Source organism: Pygocentrus nattereri, chromosome 22 (assembly GCF_015220715.1).
Source record: "Pygocentrus nattereri isolate fPygNat1 chromosome 22, fPygNat1.pri, whole genome shotgun sequence".
NCBI lineage: Eukaryota > Metazoa > Chordata > Actinopteri > Characiformes > Serrasalmidae > Pygocentrus > Pygocentrus nattereri.
Window position 1 is genome coordinate 29,701,987 of NC_051232.1, and position 19,770 is coordinate 29,721,756.

General features: G+C 41.6%; 2 protein-coding genes across 12 annotated transcripts in view; one reads left to right on the forward strand and one right to left on the reverse strand.

Moving 5' to 3' along the window:
• The first annotated feature begins 6,739 nt into the window (after positions 1–6,739).
• Positions 6,740–8,987, forward strand: zgc:64201 (prolyl-tRNA synthetase associated domain-containing protein 1). Its single transcript, XM_017700909.2, has 2 exons — positions 6,740–6,897; positions 8,233–8,987. Exons 1-2 carry the CDS (start codon positions 6,814–6,816, stop codon positions 8,659–8,661), a joined length of 513 nt encoding a protein of 170 aa, XP_017556398.1. The 5' UTR covers positions 6,740–6,813; the 3' UTR covers positions 8,662–8,987.
• Positions 8,988–9,824: 837 nt separating this feature from the next.
• Positions 9,825–19,770, reverse strand: part of LOC108429267 (girdin) — a 62,241-nt gene continuing 52,295 nt past the window's right edge. For 5 of the 11 annotated variants that reach the window (XM_037533080.1, XM_037533079.1, XM_037533078.1 and 2 more), the window contains 4 exons: positions 18,390–18,602; positions 17,883–17,948; positions 15,732–15,991; positions 12,835–14,993 (listed from right to left, as the gene is read on the reverse strand). In XM_037533080.1, the coding sequence (XP_037388977.1) occupies positions 14,100–14,993; positions 15,732–15,991; positions 17,883–17,948; positions 18,390–18,602 (1,433 nt within the window). In that variant the 3' untranslated portion in view covers positions 12,835–14,099. Of the gene's footprint in view, positions 12,522–12,834; positions 14,994–15,731; positions 15,992–17,034; positions 17,113–17,882; positions 17,949–18,389; positions 18,603–19,770 lie in introns of those variants that run through there. The other 6 variants (XR_005129412.1, XM_037533083.1, XM_037533082.1 and 3 more) reach the window with 6 other exon arrangements.

A 19,770-nucleotide genomic window follows, 5' to 3' on the forward strand; every position in this document is an offset into this window, starting at 1 on the left:
CGATGACAATAAAATCTCCTTGAATCAACAGACGACTGAGATCTGAGTCCTATTCCTCACATAATTATAAAGTGAAGATATAAAGTTGCTCGTACTCTATAACGGTCTCAGATCAACTGAACCGATTAGACAGTAATATTTTTCCAAGAACTTATCAAGATCTCCATCAACTGTCTAAAATGCCTAGAATGCAGGTTAATATATTCTCTACAGGGACTAGGTAAGATGCTGGTGGTCAGTCTAGGTTAGAGCGACAGTTGTGACCAAAATAGGCACAGAAACTGTCAGGAAGACCCCAAGTGGGGGTCAAACTCATGTCCTGAAGAGATTCGTGTTTGTTCGTCTTCTGATGTTCAGATTTCATTTCATAATAAAACTGTCTAATTAGCAGACAGACTGAAGCAGGTCAATTTCTAAAGGACCTCCAGGACTAGAGTTTCACCACCCTGACTACTCACATCAGCCAGCATTCGCTGTAGCACTTGGTCAACAGCAACATCAAGAACATGAGGAACATCAATCACAAGTATCTACTAGTGATGTCCAAAGAGTGTGTTTCAGGAAAAAAGCTAAAAGAACCTGTACTCGCTAAACAGAAGGGAGAAAAGTCCACTTCTATGGGGGAACTGCGTTTAATGCAGCTTCAGTCTGAAATCTGAGCCGTCTAAAGTCTGCCAGGTCTAAGAAATGTAGTGTGTCAAATTTTAAGAACACAAACCCAAAACTCCAGCTGCAATACCAACACTCACCAGCAGGTGTCACACAGTATAAGACTGTTCAACTTTTTCAACAACTCCAAAGTTCATTTTGGGCTCATGGCATGAAATGAAGTGAACGTTAGTAAAACAGAGCAGTTTATCGCTCTTAAACGACGAAAAGACACACAACAGCTGCACTGAACTGGGCTTTAAACCGCAGCTCAGTTCACAGAGGAGCTTCAGTCCCACAGCTGAACCAAATCCTCTAAATGAACCAAAGCAGCGGCCCAAACATTCTCTAGCGCTAAGCTAAAAACGAGCACATTCAGCGTCAAAACAGGCCAACTGAAAGCTTTAGCGACGGCATTCTGCATCTTTTCTTCAAAAAGGACACAAATCTACTGGAATAAAGCAAAACCACATCAGCACAAGTGGAATTTCATCATAAAATCAGGGTTTTGTGAGCTCACCTGATGTCGCTGCTGGTCTCGGCTTCCTCTTGCCTGGAGATGCAATGCCGCCGTCTTGTGCTGAAAAGCTGCAGTAACAGGGTTTGTCCAGATCTGAATCAGGTGGAAGCTCCGATTAGCTTTTGACGAGCACTGATACGTCAACGCTGCTTATTGCTGTGTTTTAGCCGTTCTTTCACTCTCTGGTTGTGAATGTGCAACAACCATGAATGTGAAGGCTTTCAACAAACGACCCACTGGAGCTGAAATGAGGAGTCAGTCCACTTTGACTGGGTTTACCCCCTGTTTCTTACTTCCCCCCAGTTTCTGACGTGCTGGTGTTTTGGTTTGGAGTTAATGTTTGGGGTTTGAGCTCCTTCGGGTGAATTAGTGATGTTGGAGTTTCTAAACATCAAAGTGGGAAATTACGGTACAAACTCACTTCTGGCAGCTACAGATTCTGGTCGAGGTCTGACCTAACATAGCGTGACTCAGTATCACAGTGATGGTCAACATAAATAAAAGTGCTATTAATTAAATATGTATGTTTCAGTACAGCTGGTGTTGTTCAGAGGGGTTTTTGTTTACATCATAAACAAAATCAACACTGTGAGCATGTCGTTTACTAGACGTTCCTGAGTCGGCCCACCAGGCCACTCTCTGATAGATCAGAGCTGTTACCATAAAGGTGAAGACTAGTGATGGAGTGCTAATGTGATCTCACAGCTGAGTCTCTGAGTGTTGAAAGATGCATCTTTCTTTAAGGCCACACGTTCAGCCTGCGCTGATAGTATGTGCTGCTTTATAAACCAGTCAAGGAGGTGGATAAACATGGTTATTTGTGATAATAATGGAGAAACTAACATTGACTTTAATCTTTAACTGTTCATAAAAGAAACTGATAAACAGAACTGTCTTTTATTAATTCTGTTTAATATGACAGCCCAGATTTCATATTCATGCTAGCCTGGTAGTCGCCCCTGACGCCCAAGTGAAGCTCTAGCAGTCTTGAAATGAGTTTACCATAAATTAGGAAAGTAGTCATGATGTACCTTAAGCTTCCCAATAACCTGTGAAGAAAGCAAAGCGAAACAGACTGATACATGATATAAATGTGGGTCTGTTTTGTAGCTTTTCAATTGAGTGATTAAATTGAATTGCTTTTTCTTTAATTGAATGAAAACTGTTTCGGGCCTGAAAGGTGTCGCAGTTGTTGAGTCCTACTTCCAGCTTAACATGAGGGGGAAGTCGTGTTGTTATGAAGAAATTTTGGTGCTACCATCGTTCACTCATTTATTTATTCATTCTGTTGTGCTCGTTTTACCATCTGAGGCGGAGCAATGGGTCTAGTGATGAATGTACCATTGATGAGAAAAGTAGTCCCAACATACTTACAGCTTCATGATAACAAGCTCAGACAAATTTGGGCCCACAGTCCCAAATTTATCTTTCCTTGCTCTCAACCCGACATGGGTAGAGGCTGGGGACGTCACTGATCTTGTAACACAGGATCTTATGATGTTCTAAGCTTCACTGAAAGCAAGAGTGCTTTAGCAGCAAGCACCTGCAGGATGGCTGCTGATGCTGCTAGAGTGAGAGAGAGAGTGAACACCAACTGCAGGAGTGAAGCGCAGCTGGTCAGCGTTGCAGCTTTTTTTTTTTTTTTTTTTTTTTTTTTTTTTTACAACAAATTTTCACCAGGATGGTGTGCTGCACTCTCTATATTTATTCTGTTGCGCTAGTGTTCTCATCCGCGGTGAAGAAAAACTTGTATATTAAGTTATTTTTCTAATTCACCGTGATGGAGAATCCTAGTCATAGCACAAGGTTTATAAATGGCTCATGGATTTTTGGGCTCTTTGGCTGCACATGATTGGTTAATTAGCTATGAATATGCAAATCAGCACTCTCACACTTTATTTTCTGAGTTTCCTCATAGAGCCCCATTAGAACACATTCTCCCTCTCAATGTATTGCTAATGTCTCTCGCCCTCTCTCTCTTCCAAAAAGTGCTCTTAGAGGAGAGGGAGTTGGAGTTGAGCTGAGACTCAGCACTTCATCCCAGTAACTGCACTGGAGACTTTACCGAGTGGAGGACTCACAGACTGAGAGCAGAAAGCTCACTTACAGCTGCACTAAAGAGTCTAGGAGGACTGTAGAGGTGAAGGCCAAACTCTCCCACATTGACCTGTTAGTGGAGCTGTTTAATGACACTCAGACACAGCGACTTAGAGGCTTTATAGAAAACAAAACACAATTGAGAACTTTCTTCCACTCCTGGGGAGCCTGAAATGTAAACAGACTGAACAAATTGTGACACGACAAATAAGAATCATAACTTTCCATGTTCATTAACAAACAGCAACATAAACAAAACAAATACAGACATGGTTCCTTTACAGGAATATTACAAAAAGACGTTTCACAGCGAGAAATAACCACCTAAAAACCTTTAAACTGAATAAAAATAAACAGAATCAGCAGCAAACCCAAGCTGCACACATTAAAGTCCAGCATTTTCCTGGACTTTAACTGGACTTTGGGGTAAAAAGAAGCTACAAAATATATTTGATATATGTGTCCTTTAAAAAATTGACATGCAGTGTTTGCTGTTTTATATTTCATCACTAAAAATGGACACAGGTATTTACCTGCTACTGCCGTTTAAAGCTATACTCTGTGGCCACTTTATTAGGTACCCTGCTAGTATAAGGTTGGACCCCTTTTTGCCTTCAGAACTGCCTTAATTCAGAACTTCCTGCTCAGTTGCTTGTTACCACAAATAGCTAATCAGCCAATCACACGGCCGCAACTCAGTGCATTTAGGCATGTAGAGGTGGTCAAGACAACTTGCTGAAGTGCAGGCCGAGCATCAGAACGGGGAAGAAAGGGGATTTAAGGGGCTTTGAACGTGGCGTGGTTGTTGGTGCCAGACGGGCTGGTCTGAGTATTTCAGAAACTGCTGATCTGCTGGGATTTTCACACACAACCATCTCTAGGGTTCACAGAGAACGGTCCGAAAAAGAGGAAATATCCAGTGAGCGGTCAGTTGTGCGGATGAAAACGCCTTGTTGATGTGAGAGGTCAGAGGAGAACGGGCAGACTGGTTCCAGATAATAGAAAGGCAGCAGGAACTCAAATAACCAACCAAAATCTCTGAGGAACGTTTCCAACACCTTCTTGAAAGTCTGCCACGAAGAATTAAAGCAGTTCTGAAGGCAAAAGGGGGTCCAACATTTTACTAGCAGGCCTAATTAAGTGGCCAGTGAATGGGTCACAATCTACTTTTGACCATTTCTATTAAAAGCTGTACATCATATTACATCAGCCTTAAAGCCCCCAGCACCAAACTAAAGAAACAAACACCAAACGTCCCTCAGGGGGTTGAATAAATCCAGAGTGATGGGAGAATCTCTTTCTTTCTCTCTGTTTTTGCTCTTTTAAAGTGACAGGCTTGTTAATTCAGTGTTCAAATGCAGATGAGCCACTGCAGCAGCTCTGAGATTAACCAGCGACATTAGACTGTGAATATTATTTTACATTTACTTCGTTTTATTGTTTGATTCTCTGTCTTTTCACAGCATTAACCGCTTCATCTGTTCATCTCCCTTAAACTGTGAGAACACCAGTCTGTTCATTCCGCACAGCTGAGCCACATCTTCTCTCTAATGTCACCTGTTTATTACAGCCTGAAAAGGAGCCAGAAAGCAGCCACCAAGCGGCTTTACTGCACCTAAAGCACAGACAGAGACGGACAACTGCTGCGGTCATTAATTTAACCCATTAAACCCCGTAAAACTTCCCCAGGTCACTCGGTTATCAGGGCTCAGTGCTGTTGTTTGTAAGCGGCTCAACTCGCTGTGCTCGCTTCTCCTGTTTCCTGTAGTGAATCTACCGCCACCCTGTGGTCAAACACAGTATTTCAGCATTTTGAAATTAATCGATAACTCAATTTTTTTGCTACAATTTTCTTTTACGGTTATAAAATTCTAACTAAAGTCACAGCAAAGTTTATTTGTAATATTTCTGCATTTTTTCATGTTAATATTTAATTGTTTTTGCATGGAACAAAACAAGCCAATAAAAATAATAAATACAAATGTTCACTTTACATCATACACAGTTACAATTCAAGGGCAGTTAATTGGCGCAGAGATTTGTAATAAAAAACAAATTCATGTTAAAACGCTAGAAGAAAGGGAGAGGTTTTAGGGGATCTGGACTTCTGTGTGCAGAATTTAACTAAAATCTCAGTGTCCTCTACCGAAACATCCCAGCTGAGCATTAACTGCAAAAATAACACATTATAATTTTGTCTTTCATATCAGGCGCCTAACATTTCACAAAACGATCAAGTTCATAAGCAAAAAAAGATGTTTCAGTGAAGTTTCACAGAAGGTGCAAACACTAGGGTCCACCATAATAATGCTAATAATAATCATAATAATGATGAAAAAATTATAAAGGCATTGTAATTATTTCCAGTTATTTGTAAACAATATTTGGGGACATACAGGTTCCACACAAACAAACACACACACACACACACCAAAACACACAAAAACACAAACACACACACACATTCTCTCTCACACACAAACACACACATTCTCTCTCACACACACAAACACGCACACACTCTCACACACACAAACACGCACACACTCTCACACACACAAACACATCAAAACACAAACACGCACACACTCTCACACACACAAACACATCAAAACACAAACACGCACACACACAAACAAAAACACGCACACACACACACACACTCTCACACACAAACACAAAAACACGTATACACACACACTTAATCGTTACAATGTGAGAATAGTTTACTAACAGGGACACTCCAACCAAAATCTAAAATTTAATCATCGCTACATCTGCTGTGACAGTTTTGTCGCCATAGATTGTACGCGAGGCCTATATACAGTGTACAGTCTGGGGGGGCCGCAGCAGCACCCCCCCCCCACACTAGCTGTAAAAATCCCATATTAGTGTTTATGAGCCTCGACATCAGTGACAGTAACACCGGCGCATTTCTTCACAGATGAGGGTAATCCAGATGTTTGTGTGACGTGTTTCCGAAACGCCTGCTGGGTTTTGTAGTGAAAGAAACACAGACGGACAAAAAGGACATAAAGTCGTGAATTCTGTCGAACTGCCGAGGCTGAACATCATAAAACAAACGTATCCTGTTATAAATCTGCATTTTTTATTAAAGTAACAAAATAACGTGACCTCCCAGTTTGCTGTAGCAGCTGTAAAACAAACGTTTAGTCTTTTTTCAGACGCGGGTCTGAGGAAATATGTCGTCAATGACCTTAACGATAAATCAGGCAGATGTTAGAAGGCCATTAGACGCGAATAATATTAATAATAATAATAGCAATAATCACATTTAGATTCAGACATAAAGATCACCCTGGAATTATAAACACTAATTATAACGTCCAAGGAAAGGAAAACACGGCTGTTTGTGGAGCAGCTCAGATTTTCCAGCCTTTTCCCGTCTTTTCTCCATAAAACAGCGACTTTTTCCACACAACCACGTGTTGGTGACCTCCTTTTGCGCATGCGCACGGCTCGTGTTCCTGGAGTTTAAACGCAGAAACTCGGGTCATTTCGTCTCAGTCTGAATTCTTCTCGGCACAATGGGATCCGCAGAGCTGCGAACAGAGCTAGAACATTTCCTAAAGACCCTGGATATAGAGTTCGTGTCGGTGCAGCACCCGGAGGTAAACAAGCTCGTTCAGTCCGCCGCGCTGGCAGGAACTGCGTGAAATCAGCGCTGCGGGTTTTTCTCCTCCGCTCTTTCGTTTGTTTACTAATCGCGAATCCACGCGCTGAGTTCGTCTCTTATGCGTTAACGCCGCAGTTCAGTCCGCCCTTAAACGCGTTACTTACCGGAGAAAACGCCGAGCTGCTGCAGGCCGAGGAGCTGCGTCCTCTGGTCCCAAACAGTTGCAGTTCCAACCGCGGCCGCCAGACGGCGCCGGACGACCAATGAAATAAGCGCATAGAACCCACTTTCTCGACCAAGACTGTTGTAGTACCAACGTTGACCGCCAGGGACAAACATCCAAATTAATACAACATAAAGGACCCGTAGCGAGTTTCTTTGACCCCTTAAAATCGCACTTTAGTTTATAGTGGTCGAATATGTTAACTAAAACTAATTTGAGCAAATATTTATGACAATTAGCTATTAATGTGTACGACTCAGCCACACTGTATATTCTGACTGTACACGTCTTACATTTTGCTGCCAACACTACAATGAAACGTTCTGATAAAAGTTTCCCCACATCATTCATAATTTAGTGAATTATTACCAGTTAGATAACTGTAAAAATAACAGATCCACCATGGGACATTTTAACAGTAATCACTACATGATTCTACGGAGCCCTGCTGGTGACATCCCTTATAAATAAAAACAATGCATGGCCATGTAATTCATGGGGACAAGATAATAAACTTGTGGCCATGACTTGATATGACGTGGGAACGAGATTCTGATGTGTGGCCACGACTTAGTCAGGCATGGGAATGAGATGATTAAGTTTTGACCACAGCTTAATAAGGCATGATCGTTCCCACAAGTCGTGGCCACAAATTAGAATCTTGTTCCCACGTGTTAATCAGGCGTGGCCGTGCATTGTTTTTAATCATACATGATGTCACCAGCAGGGCTCTGTATGATCCAGAAGTTACAGACACATAAGGAAAAGAAACTGATGTCGTATTATGTTAATGGTGTGGTCTAAGGCAGCTGTTATTTACCCGTGCTGATGTATAGGACACAGAATAAGCCTAGTTTTACATTAAAAGAACTGCCACTGTCTACCTCCTGACATCTCTGGCATTAAATCCTTGCCACTTGCACCATTCAGCATTCTTACACTGTAAAAGAGCTATAAAATCTAAATATAAAATCTGTGTATAAACCCGTTGAGCAACAATCTGTAGAGGAACAAAATGTGATTTTGGTCACTTAATATAAATGTGAGGTGGTTGGTTGTCTCCAAATTTCAGATTAAAAAAATGCATACTTTGTTAAATCTCACCAGGTTTTCACTGTGGAGGAGATGATGCCACATGTGGAGCATCTCAGCGGGGCCATCACTAAAAACCTTTTCTTAAAAGACAAGAAGAAAAAGGGCCTGTGGCTCGTCTCTGTTCGTCACGACCGGCAGGTTAACCTCAATGATCTCGCCAAGAAGCTGGGCGTGGGCAGTGGAAACCTGCGCTTTGCTGATGAAGCAGCCATGCTGGAGAAGCTAAAGGTGGGCCAAGGCTGTGCCACAGCTCTGGCCCTCTTCTGTGATAAAGACAAGAGTGTGAAGTTCATCCTGGACAGTGACTTGGCAAACGGAGGCCATGAGAGAGTGTACTTCCACCCTATGACCAATGCCGCCACCATGGGGCTGAAACCAGACGACCTGATGAAGTTTTTGAGAGAGACAGGACACGAGCCGGTTCTTCACGACTTTGATTAGGTTTTAACTACTGTTCATTTTCATACAGGTCAATGCATTAAAAAGGGATCAGGACATGGGGACATTTTATTATATGGATGTCAGTTTTTGGTACTTTCTAATTTTGGCATGTTAAATTTACCACTGTGCAAACAATGTCAATAAAAATACATGCTGATAAACTTATATGGACCATCGGCTGATGCAGAGCGCTAGTCTGCTCTGTTAAGGCACTCCCAAAACTTAATAGCAACAAACATGATGTGTACAGCAAACATCTCAATAGCAAAGAACACAATATACAGCAGAGGCCAAGACTGATGGTCATTAAAAAAATTTTTTTCAAATCTTTCAATTTTCTAAAAGGTTTGTGAAAGTGTGATTTTACAATTTTTGTCTAAGAAACAGTAGCTGGTATGTTTAAGGCTCTAATATGATCCAGTGCCAAGTCCAGTACATTAGACTGGTGCTTTACTCCTAACAAAATCCCTTTACCCTTATAGAAAGACGCTTTTAGTAAACTAGTTTAATACTGTCCTGGAGGAGTGATTTCTAGTTTGCACACCTATTCTGTCTTTGGAGGTGGACAGTAACAAAATGCATGTATGTTGTTACTGTACTTAAGTACTTGTTTCAGCACTTCTATTTCTTAAGACTATTATTTTCTCACCACATTTAACAGTAAAACACCCTACTTTTTACTGCAGTTTTCAGTAAGATAATGTAAAGTAAAAACTACATTTTCCCTAATATCTGAAAGAATGGTGTACTTTCACAAATGAACCAATCAAAGCACTCCTATAACTAAATCCCACAAATACATATTGAATGTGAAATCAGTTTGGCAACTGTGCTAAAGGCCGACATGTATTATCCCAGGAGTTTGGGATATTTCCTCAACTGAAAACACAAGAGGAGAAATGTTGGATTCATACATTTAAAAGCAAGTACATCTTCAACTTGAGTAAAAATATAAATAAAGCATTTACAGTATACTTGAGTAATAATTTACCAAGGGTGTCTCTACTTTCACTCAAGGTGCTTTTTTCACCCGTTTGTCCTTTATGGACACTGTATAAGACATCCCTCCTGTATATGATACAGGCCTACATACTAAACTGAAAAAAAACGATAAGCATTTTCTTAGTTTGGTTGGTTATTACCAAGAGTAATGCTAGGAAAGGTGCTTTTTGAAGTCATTCATATTTAATTGGTGTGAATGAAGGGTTTCAGGACACCAGAATTAGCTTTAGCTAAGTGTATTTTTTCGAATGATTACAGGCCCATCGGTGGCTTTTGTTCTCATTTTAGAAAGGTGTGAGCTGAAAATGTGGTCATAATACAAAATAACAGATACAAGACTTGCTTCATGACATTTATGCATTTATGTAAAAGTGGAAAAGGAAGCAGATGCCAGGTCTGAATGGTGACGGTAGTCTTACAGGCACACACACACGCACGCACGCGCACACACACACACACACACACACACACACAGCTTGTCAAAGGCAGGAACCTGCTGTACTCTTTGTTTTTGGCACACCCAGGTGACAAAAGCAAGAAGTTTCCCATAGAGTCTTTTTCTCTTCTTTTTCTCTGTACTTGGAGAAACCACTCACGCTACTATCCACTTTGACTGGCGATGGGAAGAAAGGGAGGCGTGTTGATCGACTTTGCTCCATGCAGAATGTGGTGATCCATGTTGCATTTGTGCAGATCGTTGTACGACGCTGGTCTTCTAACTTTAGAGATGCAGCATCACATGCATGCTCGTAAGACAAAGAAAGTCCAATGGCAGAGTGTAAAAAAGGCCAGCTGAGAGTCGCGCCAGGGTCCGACTGGAGTCCGCACGGTTTGGTAAAAACGCTCCCTCTGACTCGGTGGAGCAAACATTGGCACCAAACGAATGGTCCACTTAAGGAGTGCACAAGTAGTCTATTATAACACCATAATACAGCAGTGCTATGTCAGAAACGGTCAACACAAACATATTTTAGAAGTTTCCTTGATTCAAGGAAAAGGGACGCTTTATTTTGATAACAGAGAAAGGATCCTTATTGTTTCAAAAAAGGACATACAATCTTTCAATCATCTCAATCTCAGCGAAGACCATCTCAGAACTTTTAACAAGGCTTCAGACTGTCAGGTCGAAGGTCACTTTTCTCTCTGAGTTGGCAGCAGACAAGGAGGAAGCGAAGAGATGAAGAGAGAAGGTCAGAAAAATGAGGTTACAGGCAGAAATGGTGAGACAGAAGACACACACACAGACCGCGGAACGGGTGGTCATGGCACGGCCCATTTTTAAAAAGTGGGCCAGTACTACTTATATTAATGCATGGAAACGGATGATTAGCACGACTCACAAGCACTGATCAAACAATACACTGACCAGCTGGATGTAAACATAACTCTGTGGTTCTCACTTGAATAGGCAGATAACTCATAATAGAGCTTCATGCTTGCAGATCTCATAAGGACACTAGCTTATATTAGCTTTATCAAAGCAATGATAATCAGAATTAGAGGTGGGCAATATAGCAAAATTAAAATACTTGGACATTATCACAGTATACATTATGCATCATATCATGACATTCAGTTTTTCCTGAATACCAAAATGAAAAAATACTAATATAATGATTTTTGTTAAATGCTGCACTAAACTAAATTCAATTAAATGGGCCTAATTGTGCTCTCTTTATAAGGAGAGGTGCGGTTTGCTGACAATATATATCCAAAATATGTTCTGAAAAGCATACTATGATATAATGTGACATAATTCATCATGATAACAATACATATCACTATAATGCCCACCCCTATACAGACTGGCCCTGTATGAGCTTTTTGAGTTTTTGGCTCATTTTTGGTCAAATGTGCTTTAAAAGTGAACTTTAACATTATTGCTTTCCTAATGAAAAGATATCTGGGCAATGTTATGCGTAACAAATATCTTTCTTTTATTGTAATTTGTTTTCACTGCCTATATTTCAGAATAAACCACTTCTGGAATGATACTGCCGCTCAGCCTGGCCACGCTTCTTTCAAAATATCAGGAGACTTGAAAAGTCCAAACCAGCCAACCACTACTTATATCCCTACTGCGTCTAGCTGTATCACAATCAACACATTAAAAAGGTCTTTACTTGACCACTGCTTCGTTACTATCGGTTTCATTACACCAGTGTAATTTTAAATAATTAGTCCAGCCTCTGCAAGCAGTGCCAAACTATCAAAGGACTCTGGGAGCAGACTGACGAGCCTTGACAATCTTGATGGCAATGCTATGAAACAAAAACAAAATGCCGTAAAATGACAACTGATCAAAAATAAGTTCCGCGGTCCATGCACACACATAAATATAGAGGCAGGAGAAACCAGCATGCGCTGGGTAAGCGAGGGAGTTTCCAGCCACAAGACTTTCTAATACCATGCAGTAACTGAAGCCACGTCTGAGGGGGGGGAACGACTGAAATCTGCTCAGACTACAGATTTACCTCAGCAGGGACATTGAGACACTCAGTCAAACTTCCACTGAGAAGGAGGGAGAGGGGGGGATCAGAGGATATCTGGCAGGTCAGAAAGCAGAGCTAGGCCAAAAAAACCACCCTCCCCACACAGTGAACCATGCAGGCCAGGATCCATCATCAACATGGCCTCCACAGTCACCAGAGACCAGCACGGAAAAGCAAGCACGTGCAGCTCAGACATCTGTTCCACCGCTCCGGGTTACCATAGCGACCTCCCATCCCCCCTCGCGGGCAGCGACACTCACCCCTTCAAGCTCGTGAAAGCACCAGCCCTTGTGGCTAACGTTTAGGAGCTTTGCCGCTCTCCCGATCTGCTTTTTGATTTTCTGCGTTCTTGTAACACTTCCACATCTGCAGGACAAAGGCAGGTGATATTACAACTAAATATTACAAAAAAAAGCACGGAACTTTATATGTACATGATAAATAGGAAGCAATAAAAAAAATATATAAGGAAATAAAGGAGCAACAAATAAATATAAATCACTACAATTATATATTGCGCTATAAGTAAAGGTATGTTTGGTACTTTGCAAAAGAACCCTTATTGAAGAAGAACTTTAAAATGCACACTTAGCCTTTAATCTCATCAGAAATCCACAGTAACCTATAATTGCTCTGTCCTCAAATGTGTTCTCTTGGATTAGCTGTAATTTTTTTTTTCCTGTTGTGTAACTGAGCTAATATTTAACATGGTAGTGAATTTGATAGTGAATTCCTGGTTACAACTAGCTAGAGCAGCACAGTATGGTGCAGTAGTGTGGTACTTTAAACCAGAAACTCATTATGTAGTGACTAAAACTTCATAGCAGACCAGAAACTGAATTGTTCGCTAAAATTTCTGGTTAGTTTGAATGGGATTTTTGACAATGTTCTTTACAGCTTGTCCAGCAACGTTTGATAAGGAAGAATGCATTTGTGGGCAGAGCATGGATAGGCAAATTCTCCCACTTTTAAGATGCAACCGATCAATGTTTTAAGATATTTCTCAATATAGTGTAGCTAAACCTAATTGGACAGCTCAATCGCCCACATAGTACTGATAACAAGTAAACAAAACAAAAACAAAACAGAACATCCACATGAGATAATGTCAGTTGAACCATTCTTTTTGATTGAGGCAATCAAAACAGAATCTCAGGACTGATACAGAGAGGGAAAAGCCATGCAGTGACTCAGCAATGATCTAGTGAACCCACTTTTATGTAAGAAGTCCCAGATACCAAGAAGAATGAATGAAGATACCAAGAACAACAGTGCATAACGTCAGACATCCCCTGTGAAAAGCTTTCTCTCCAAGCCCTTCTAGTTAATCTTGTAGGAGTTACAGCAAGTAACTTGAAGAACAGATTTGAAGAAATTAATTTTTACACTGATGTCTGTTAGTCTTTTAAATAGCCCTGATAAGACACAGTATCATGGGACATGCTCCACAAGCCTAATTACTTTATTTAAATATCAAAGTAGATCAGCCTAATCTATCTTTGGAATTTGTGAACACGCAAATGTAGGCACAGGGTAAAAAAAAGATAAATTAGCAGAATGGTGAAATGAAGTCCACAAGGAGCAAAGCTGTATGAATTTACAAAAAGCTTAATTTTGTGATTTAGATAATAATCATGGTGATATGATTATTGTACATCTTAATAAACAAAAGAACACATTTGCACATTAGGTTTTTTGTGGAAATCAAAACCATAAAAGACATAAGGTTTACCACGCATGCAGACATTCGACAGCTGGACAGAGGGATTGTTCTGAACCAAATTCCCACAGAATCAAAGACAGGCCGAACGGACTGAGAGCATGGTTATGGAGTCAGCAACAAAACGAGGAAAGGAAAACAAACAGATACCATGGTAGTGCTCAGGCGTTCATGCAGGTGTTTAACCATCACCACAGAGGAAACAGGTCACATGATCTCACTCATTAGACACAGCCATATTCATACCACAGCGATTGGCTGTCTTCTGAACTCAAAGGAGCTGATTGGTCAGAAACGCTCACATGATTGTTATCACTGCCTTTCCCATCTATCTTGGTGTCAGGGAGGCCGTTTGACTGGTTCTGACTGGGCTTGGGCTCTCTGGGCTTGAGGGGAGGACCACTGATGTTACTAACTAGGGAGGTGTTGAGAGAGAGGATGGCTTGGTTTCTAGCGCCACCCGCAAACACTGGCTCACTGAGAATGGAGTCCAGGAAGACTGAATCTACAGTAAAGGAGGGGCCTAGGAAGGCTTGCAGACTGGACAGCTCGGGGTCTTCTACGCTGGGGGCGTGGCCAGTGCACGGCATGCTGGCGGACTTGGGCAGCAGTGTGGGGTGGCTAGGCTGGGGTGGCGCATGGGGGTGTGCTCTGGGGTATGCTGGGTACTCACTGGGCACAGGCTGGGCTCGAGGTTTGCTGCTCTTGGAGGGTGAGGGGTCCACGGAGACTGGTTGGCGACTGTCCTTTGACAACAGGTCATGAATGCTGGTCCGGCGTGTGCTGCCCTCCGCTGTTGAGATGACACTGCTGGCCCGGGGCAAACCTGCAGAGGAGGAAGAGGAGGAGGCAGCGGCGTCTAGGCGCTCGGACACGGATGTGGCCTTCCCTTGAGAGGTCAGGTTGGGTCTGGGTTGGCTGCCCTTAACACGGGTGCTCTCAGCCTTGCGCAGGCTGGGACGCCCTGGCCCTGTTCGTGAGGTGCTGGAGTCCGAGGGTGTGGCTTTTCCGCTGGCAGAGCGCAGGATGCCCCGCCCCTTGGCACGATCCTTCTGCACGGGCTCAGTCGATCCTGACAGACGAGGTGATTCTCTGGTCAGGTTCTCTTGGCTGCCGGACTGAAGGAGGGACATTTCAACAAATCTGTTACAAGTAAAAAGGCATCCGGACACTCACAAAATTTATCTTAACTAATTAAAAATACACACTTCCCGCAAAAGTATTGAGACACCTGACTTTACAAAATTTTTAAATATATCAGCATTTTTGCTGTCAGGTTGCAATATCTTAGGTATTAAAGAGATCTTGTTATTTTCTTTGCAAAAACTGTAAAACTGAAGGAATGACTGAGAACAATTAACTGCTCTCATTTTTAACAAATTTTTCCTCTAGTTGTGATGTAAGCACTCATCAGCATTCAAACCTTTAAGATGTATATACCACCTTCTAAGTAAAAGATCTTCAATAACAATAGTTATAGTCATATTCATAGTAAAATACAGTCACTGTATTCATATTTAGGAAAAACCTACTCTTCATATCAAGAATGACACTGTGATAAACATCAAGCTGAGTGTTGTAAAATATATTAAAATTAGTTAAATAGATGTTTTATGTTAATTGAAAATAAACTAAAAATAACATTACTCTGCAGAAGTAAAAGTCAAAAACATTACTTGGAAATTTTCAAAAGAAGGCAAGGTGTCTCTAAACCTCTGGCAGGCGGTGTACAGAGTAATTAAACCACCACCAACCGTAGTTTTTACAAACTTAAATCATCACGTTTCATGTGACACCAGAAGATGAGGTCTGTTATGGCTGAGCTTTGTGTATCATTAAGGTGGCGCTCATGTCACCTCAGGGAGGTCTATGCTCTCTTCCAGGAACTGCTGAAGGGACAACACCTCACTGCCAGGAGAGCCGGTCTTCCTCTTGCTCTGGGCGCCTGTGGGTTCCAGGTTCTTGCGGAGCTGCAGGGGGCTCTGATGAGATGATCTCTGTGAATGTGACTGCTGCACTGGGCTACTCCCACTGGACCAAACCTCTGTGTCCAAGCTCAGGCTGAATTCACCACTGCTCTCGCTGTGGGGCCTGCTCAAGGTGCCATTCACTGTACCTGAAGGACAAAACATGAAAATGAGGGAACTGAAGGCAAAGAAAGGGATATATATATATTTCAAAACTGGAGCAAGTACTTTTTTGGAGTTATTTTGTGGGATACAGCAATTGATAAAATGTCCAGAATGTGTATTTTAAAAGTAAAAAAGGTAATTTAATCTTAAATTTTGAATAATGGACCTATACAATAATGAACATATAGCTCCAAAAATGTAATGACTGTAGCTTTGACAAAATATGAAAGAAGACAGCTAGGGACCAAAGTGGCAAAAACTAGACACCCAATGCCAAAGACTGTAATCATTTCACCTGAAACTCACTAAACAGCACCATACCACAAGAGCTGAAATAAGTGCTGAAGTGCACCAGTATTCTGCAGATGATACATACATTTTGATTCATATCCCAGAAATACACGCTCATACTACAGACTTGCACAACACTTTGAATGATTCTTTTTGAAAGCATTCAAATGCAATGCAATTCAAATGATCCAACACCACAGACACCATTTGTATAAAAGGCAGAAACGTGGTCCATAATGTCATACCTTTTGTCACTGCCTGCTGAATCCCAAGAATTATCATTGCTATTACTACTAGTGGCCTTTAGTACTATGGAGATTGGCAGGTCTGGAGGCTGGACGGGAATGAGAGGGCACACAGCATGACAACAGATCACACTGGGGCAGCAGATGGTCCATGCTGGCTGGAACTGCAGCCATATATGCCCATAGCAAGCTCAGTGGCAGACACTGGTAGAGGGGAGCAGCCTTGCAGGAGAAACCATACAGTAAGTATGTGAAGGGGGGGAGGGGATCTTCACTGTACAAAGGAGGAGCTTCAACCCACAAACAAAAAAGGCTTGATGTTGTTAAATTGTTAAGGACCAAGGAAGAAGAGAGTTGCATAGGGACCCCAGTGAAAAAACCTCAGAGCAAAATGTTTTGGGAGAACACAGAGCAGGGTGTTCACATTAATCCGTTTTTTTGGCAAGGGCTTGAAGAGGGGTTTCAACGGTACATGCAGATGAGTCACTTACTACAGATGTTACAGGGAACTTTGCACATGGTGGATGAGGTGGGAAAGAGGGCTTCAGCACTGCTAAAGAGTTGTGGTCCTGTCCAATCACACATAAACAGCTTGCTGACATAGCTGTTGTATACACACTGTCTTGACTGGCAATGCCTGTCTCAGCCAAAGTTTTCTTTGTGTATAAGTAGTAAAGCCTGTAATATACATGTCCATGAATTACTTTAATGGTAGTAGAAAATAGCTCAATTTTCTCACAGAAGTTATGAGAACTAAAAATCAACCCTTGAACCCTTAAAATTTATCTGTGGTTGGGTATTTGAAAAGTAGTTAATTTTTTTTCACATGAATTTTACTTGACTGAAATGTCAACCACCGCAAATGGGTATGGCATTTTTTTAACATTATGAAAACATTATTTTATGGCATATCAATGATAAAAGCAGTCAATTTTAATGTCTCATTTTAAGTTTTTGATACAGCAAAATTAAAGTCTGAAATTGTGTCTTATGTTAATGTTTCTGTATACTTTTTTAGTTTATAAAATTATTCAATATGATAAAAGGTACACTATTTGAATCAAAATACATGATTTATAGTGTCCTGGTCTAATGCTATAGCCACAAGCTAACATGCTAGATGCAACACAATAATGCTCATGAATATACTCAAACTCATGAAATAACACCTAGACTGAACATCTGGGACCCAGTACAACCAGAGTAAACTCTTATCTCTCATGAAAATGAAAGGCCAGAGCTAAATCTGATGTTCACTGTCATGAACATCAGATCATGATGCCATGATGTCATGATGACCACTTTAACCGCACAGGGTCTGACAGAACCCTTTCCTCACCTTGAGTCCGAACTCCACTCTGCTCGTCTGAAGAAGTCGGTGTAACATCTTCACAGGATGCATTATCTGCAAGGGGGAGGGGGGACAGGCTTTTACATACTAGCCTCAGTTTCTAGCTCAACGGACACAAGTATAGCTCAAATTTTTGCAGCCAAATAAATATCAAAGGTAGTCCATGAGCAAGACTCCTCCTCCTTGTTTTATTAGACCCATAACAACACAGCCAACACACACTATTTCTGACTGAATTAAGTGATGAGGAATGAACAGCATGAAATGATTTGCAGTGCAAAATATATACAAACAGAAAAATAATTAAGCAAGCAAAAAAACTCTCAGATCACAATAAAGAATAACTAATGACTTTAAAGTCAGCTCAGCAAACAGCACTTCTGGCATTAAGTAAGGGATAATAACATAATACATACATCTCTGTGAACTATTCAACATGGCTGTGACTCCAGGAGGGAGAAGGGTACAGATGCGGTCATGTGTGGCCAGCTCTACCTTTATTCTTAAGCTTCTGCTTGGTGCTGTGGCCGGCTGGCAGACTGAGAGTGGCGTAGTTGATGGCATTGGTGGAGTACGCCATAGATCCCAGCTCCTTCATGCGCAGGCTACCGCCTGCTGACGCTGCCTCCTCGGGGGCTTCCAAGTGGTCAGTGCTGGCGGTCCACTGGCCCCCGGCCAGCGCCATTGTCTGCAGCAGGTCGTTCATGGCTGAGTTGGGAACAGCAGGAGGATTATTATCACATGCTGCATGGGACAAGCTGGCGCAGAGAGTGAAAGAGACAGGCAGAACTAGAAAGATAGAGATGCACAGAGAGGCATGCAGTTTTACACTAGGATCAACAAGCACAAATTCCTTGGCGAGAAAGAAATAAAGAGCAAAGAGAAAAGAAAAGAGAAAGAAACAAAGGAGGTTGTGCCATGTTAGCATGACATGCACAGAGCTGAAATGAAGCCTCCAGATGTGTGTGGATAAGCAGAGAGAGAGTATACATGTATTTGTGTGTGTGTGTGTGTGTGTGTCTGTGTGAAAAGAAGTGATAATAAGCATAAACACCATTCAGAGGTAAAGAAGAGCGTTCGACCAGGGTGTGGACCTGCACAGTTCAGTGGTTTACTGTTAATTCTGCTTGGACACACCTTTTGAATTAACTGCTGAGCTGAATATGGTGGATATTCAGAAAACCACTAAACTGTGCAGTGCTTTGGCCTGCCCGACTTGAGGTTCAAAAGCCCTAGTGTAGATGGAGCAGAAAGGCAGATAGAGAGCTTAGAGAAGTGCGTGCACGTATGACAGATCGCTCCATTTCAATTCCAACATGGTGGCTGGATGAATGGTGGTGTCGTGCTGCTGATGTAGTGAGTACAGGGTGAGATATGGGACAATCAGCTCACACCAGTAAAGAGGCCAGAGTCACAGATGGTGCAGGCCACACACATCCAGAGAGATTACACCATACACACCACCAACATCAGCCAAGTACTTAATCAAGTACTACTGACCCACAAACTACTGCACTAATACTATACTACACCAGTACTTAATCAAATACTTACATTCTCAGTAATTACTATTGCCAATGTTAAATTAGCAGACCAAAATCTCTAACATAAACACACTTCTACAGGTTCATCACGTCTACAGACTAGATCACGTGAAGGCTCAGTACTACATCACTACCAATCTACAACGGATATCACTCGTCTCATCTTGCTATTGTTTTTTTACTTCAAATACCTTAAAAGCAGTAAGCACACAATGAGTTGCCAGGCTATTAATTTCACCTATTATTGTACCCTGCATTTACGCATTGGCATATTTTTCAGGTATAAGTACCACAGAGGGTGGGTGTACCTGATAAAATGTCCAATAGGTATG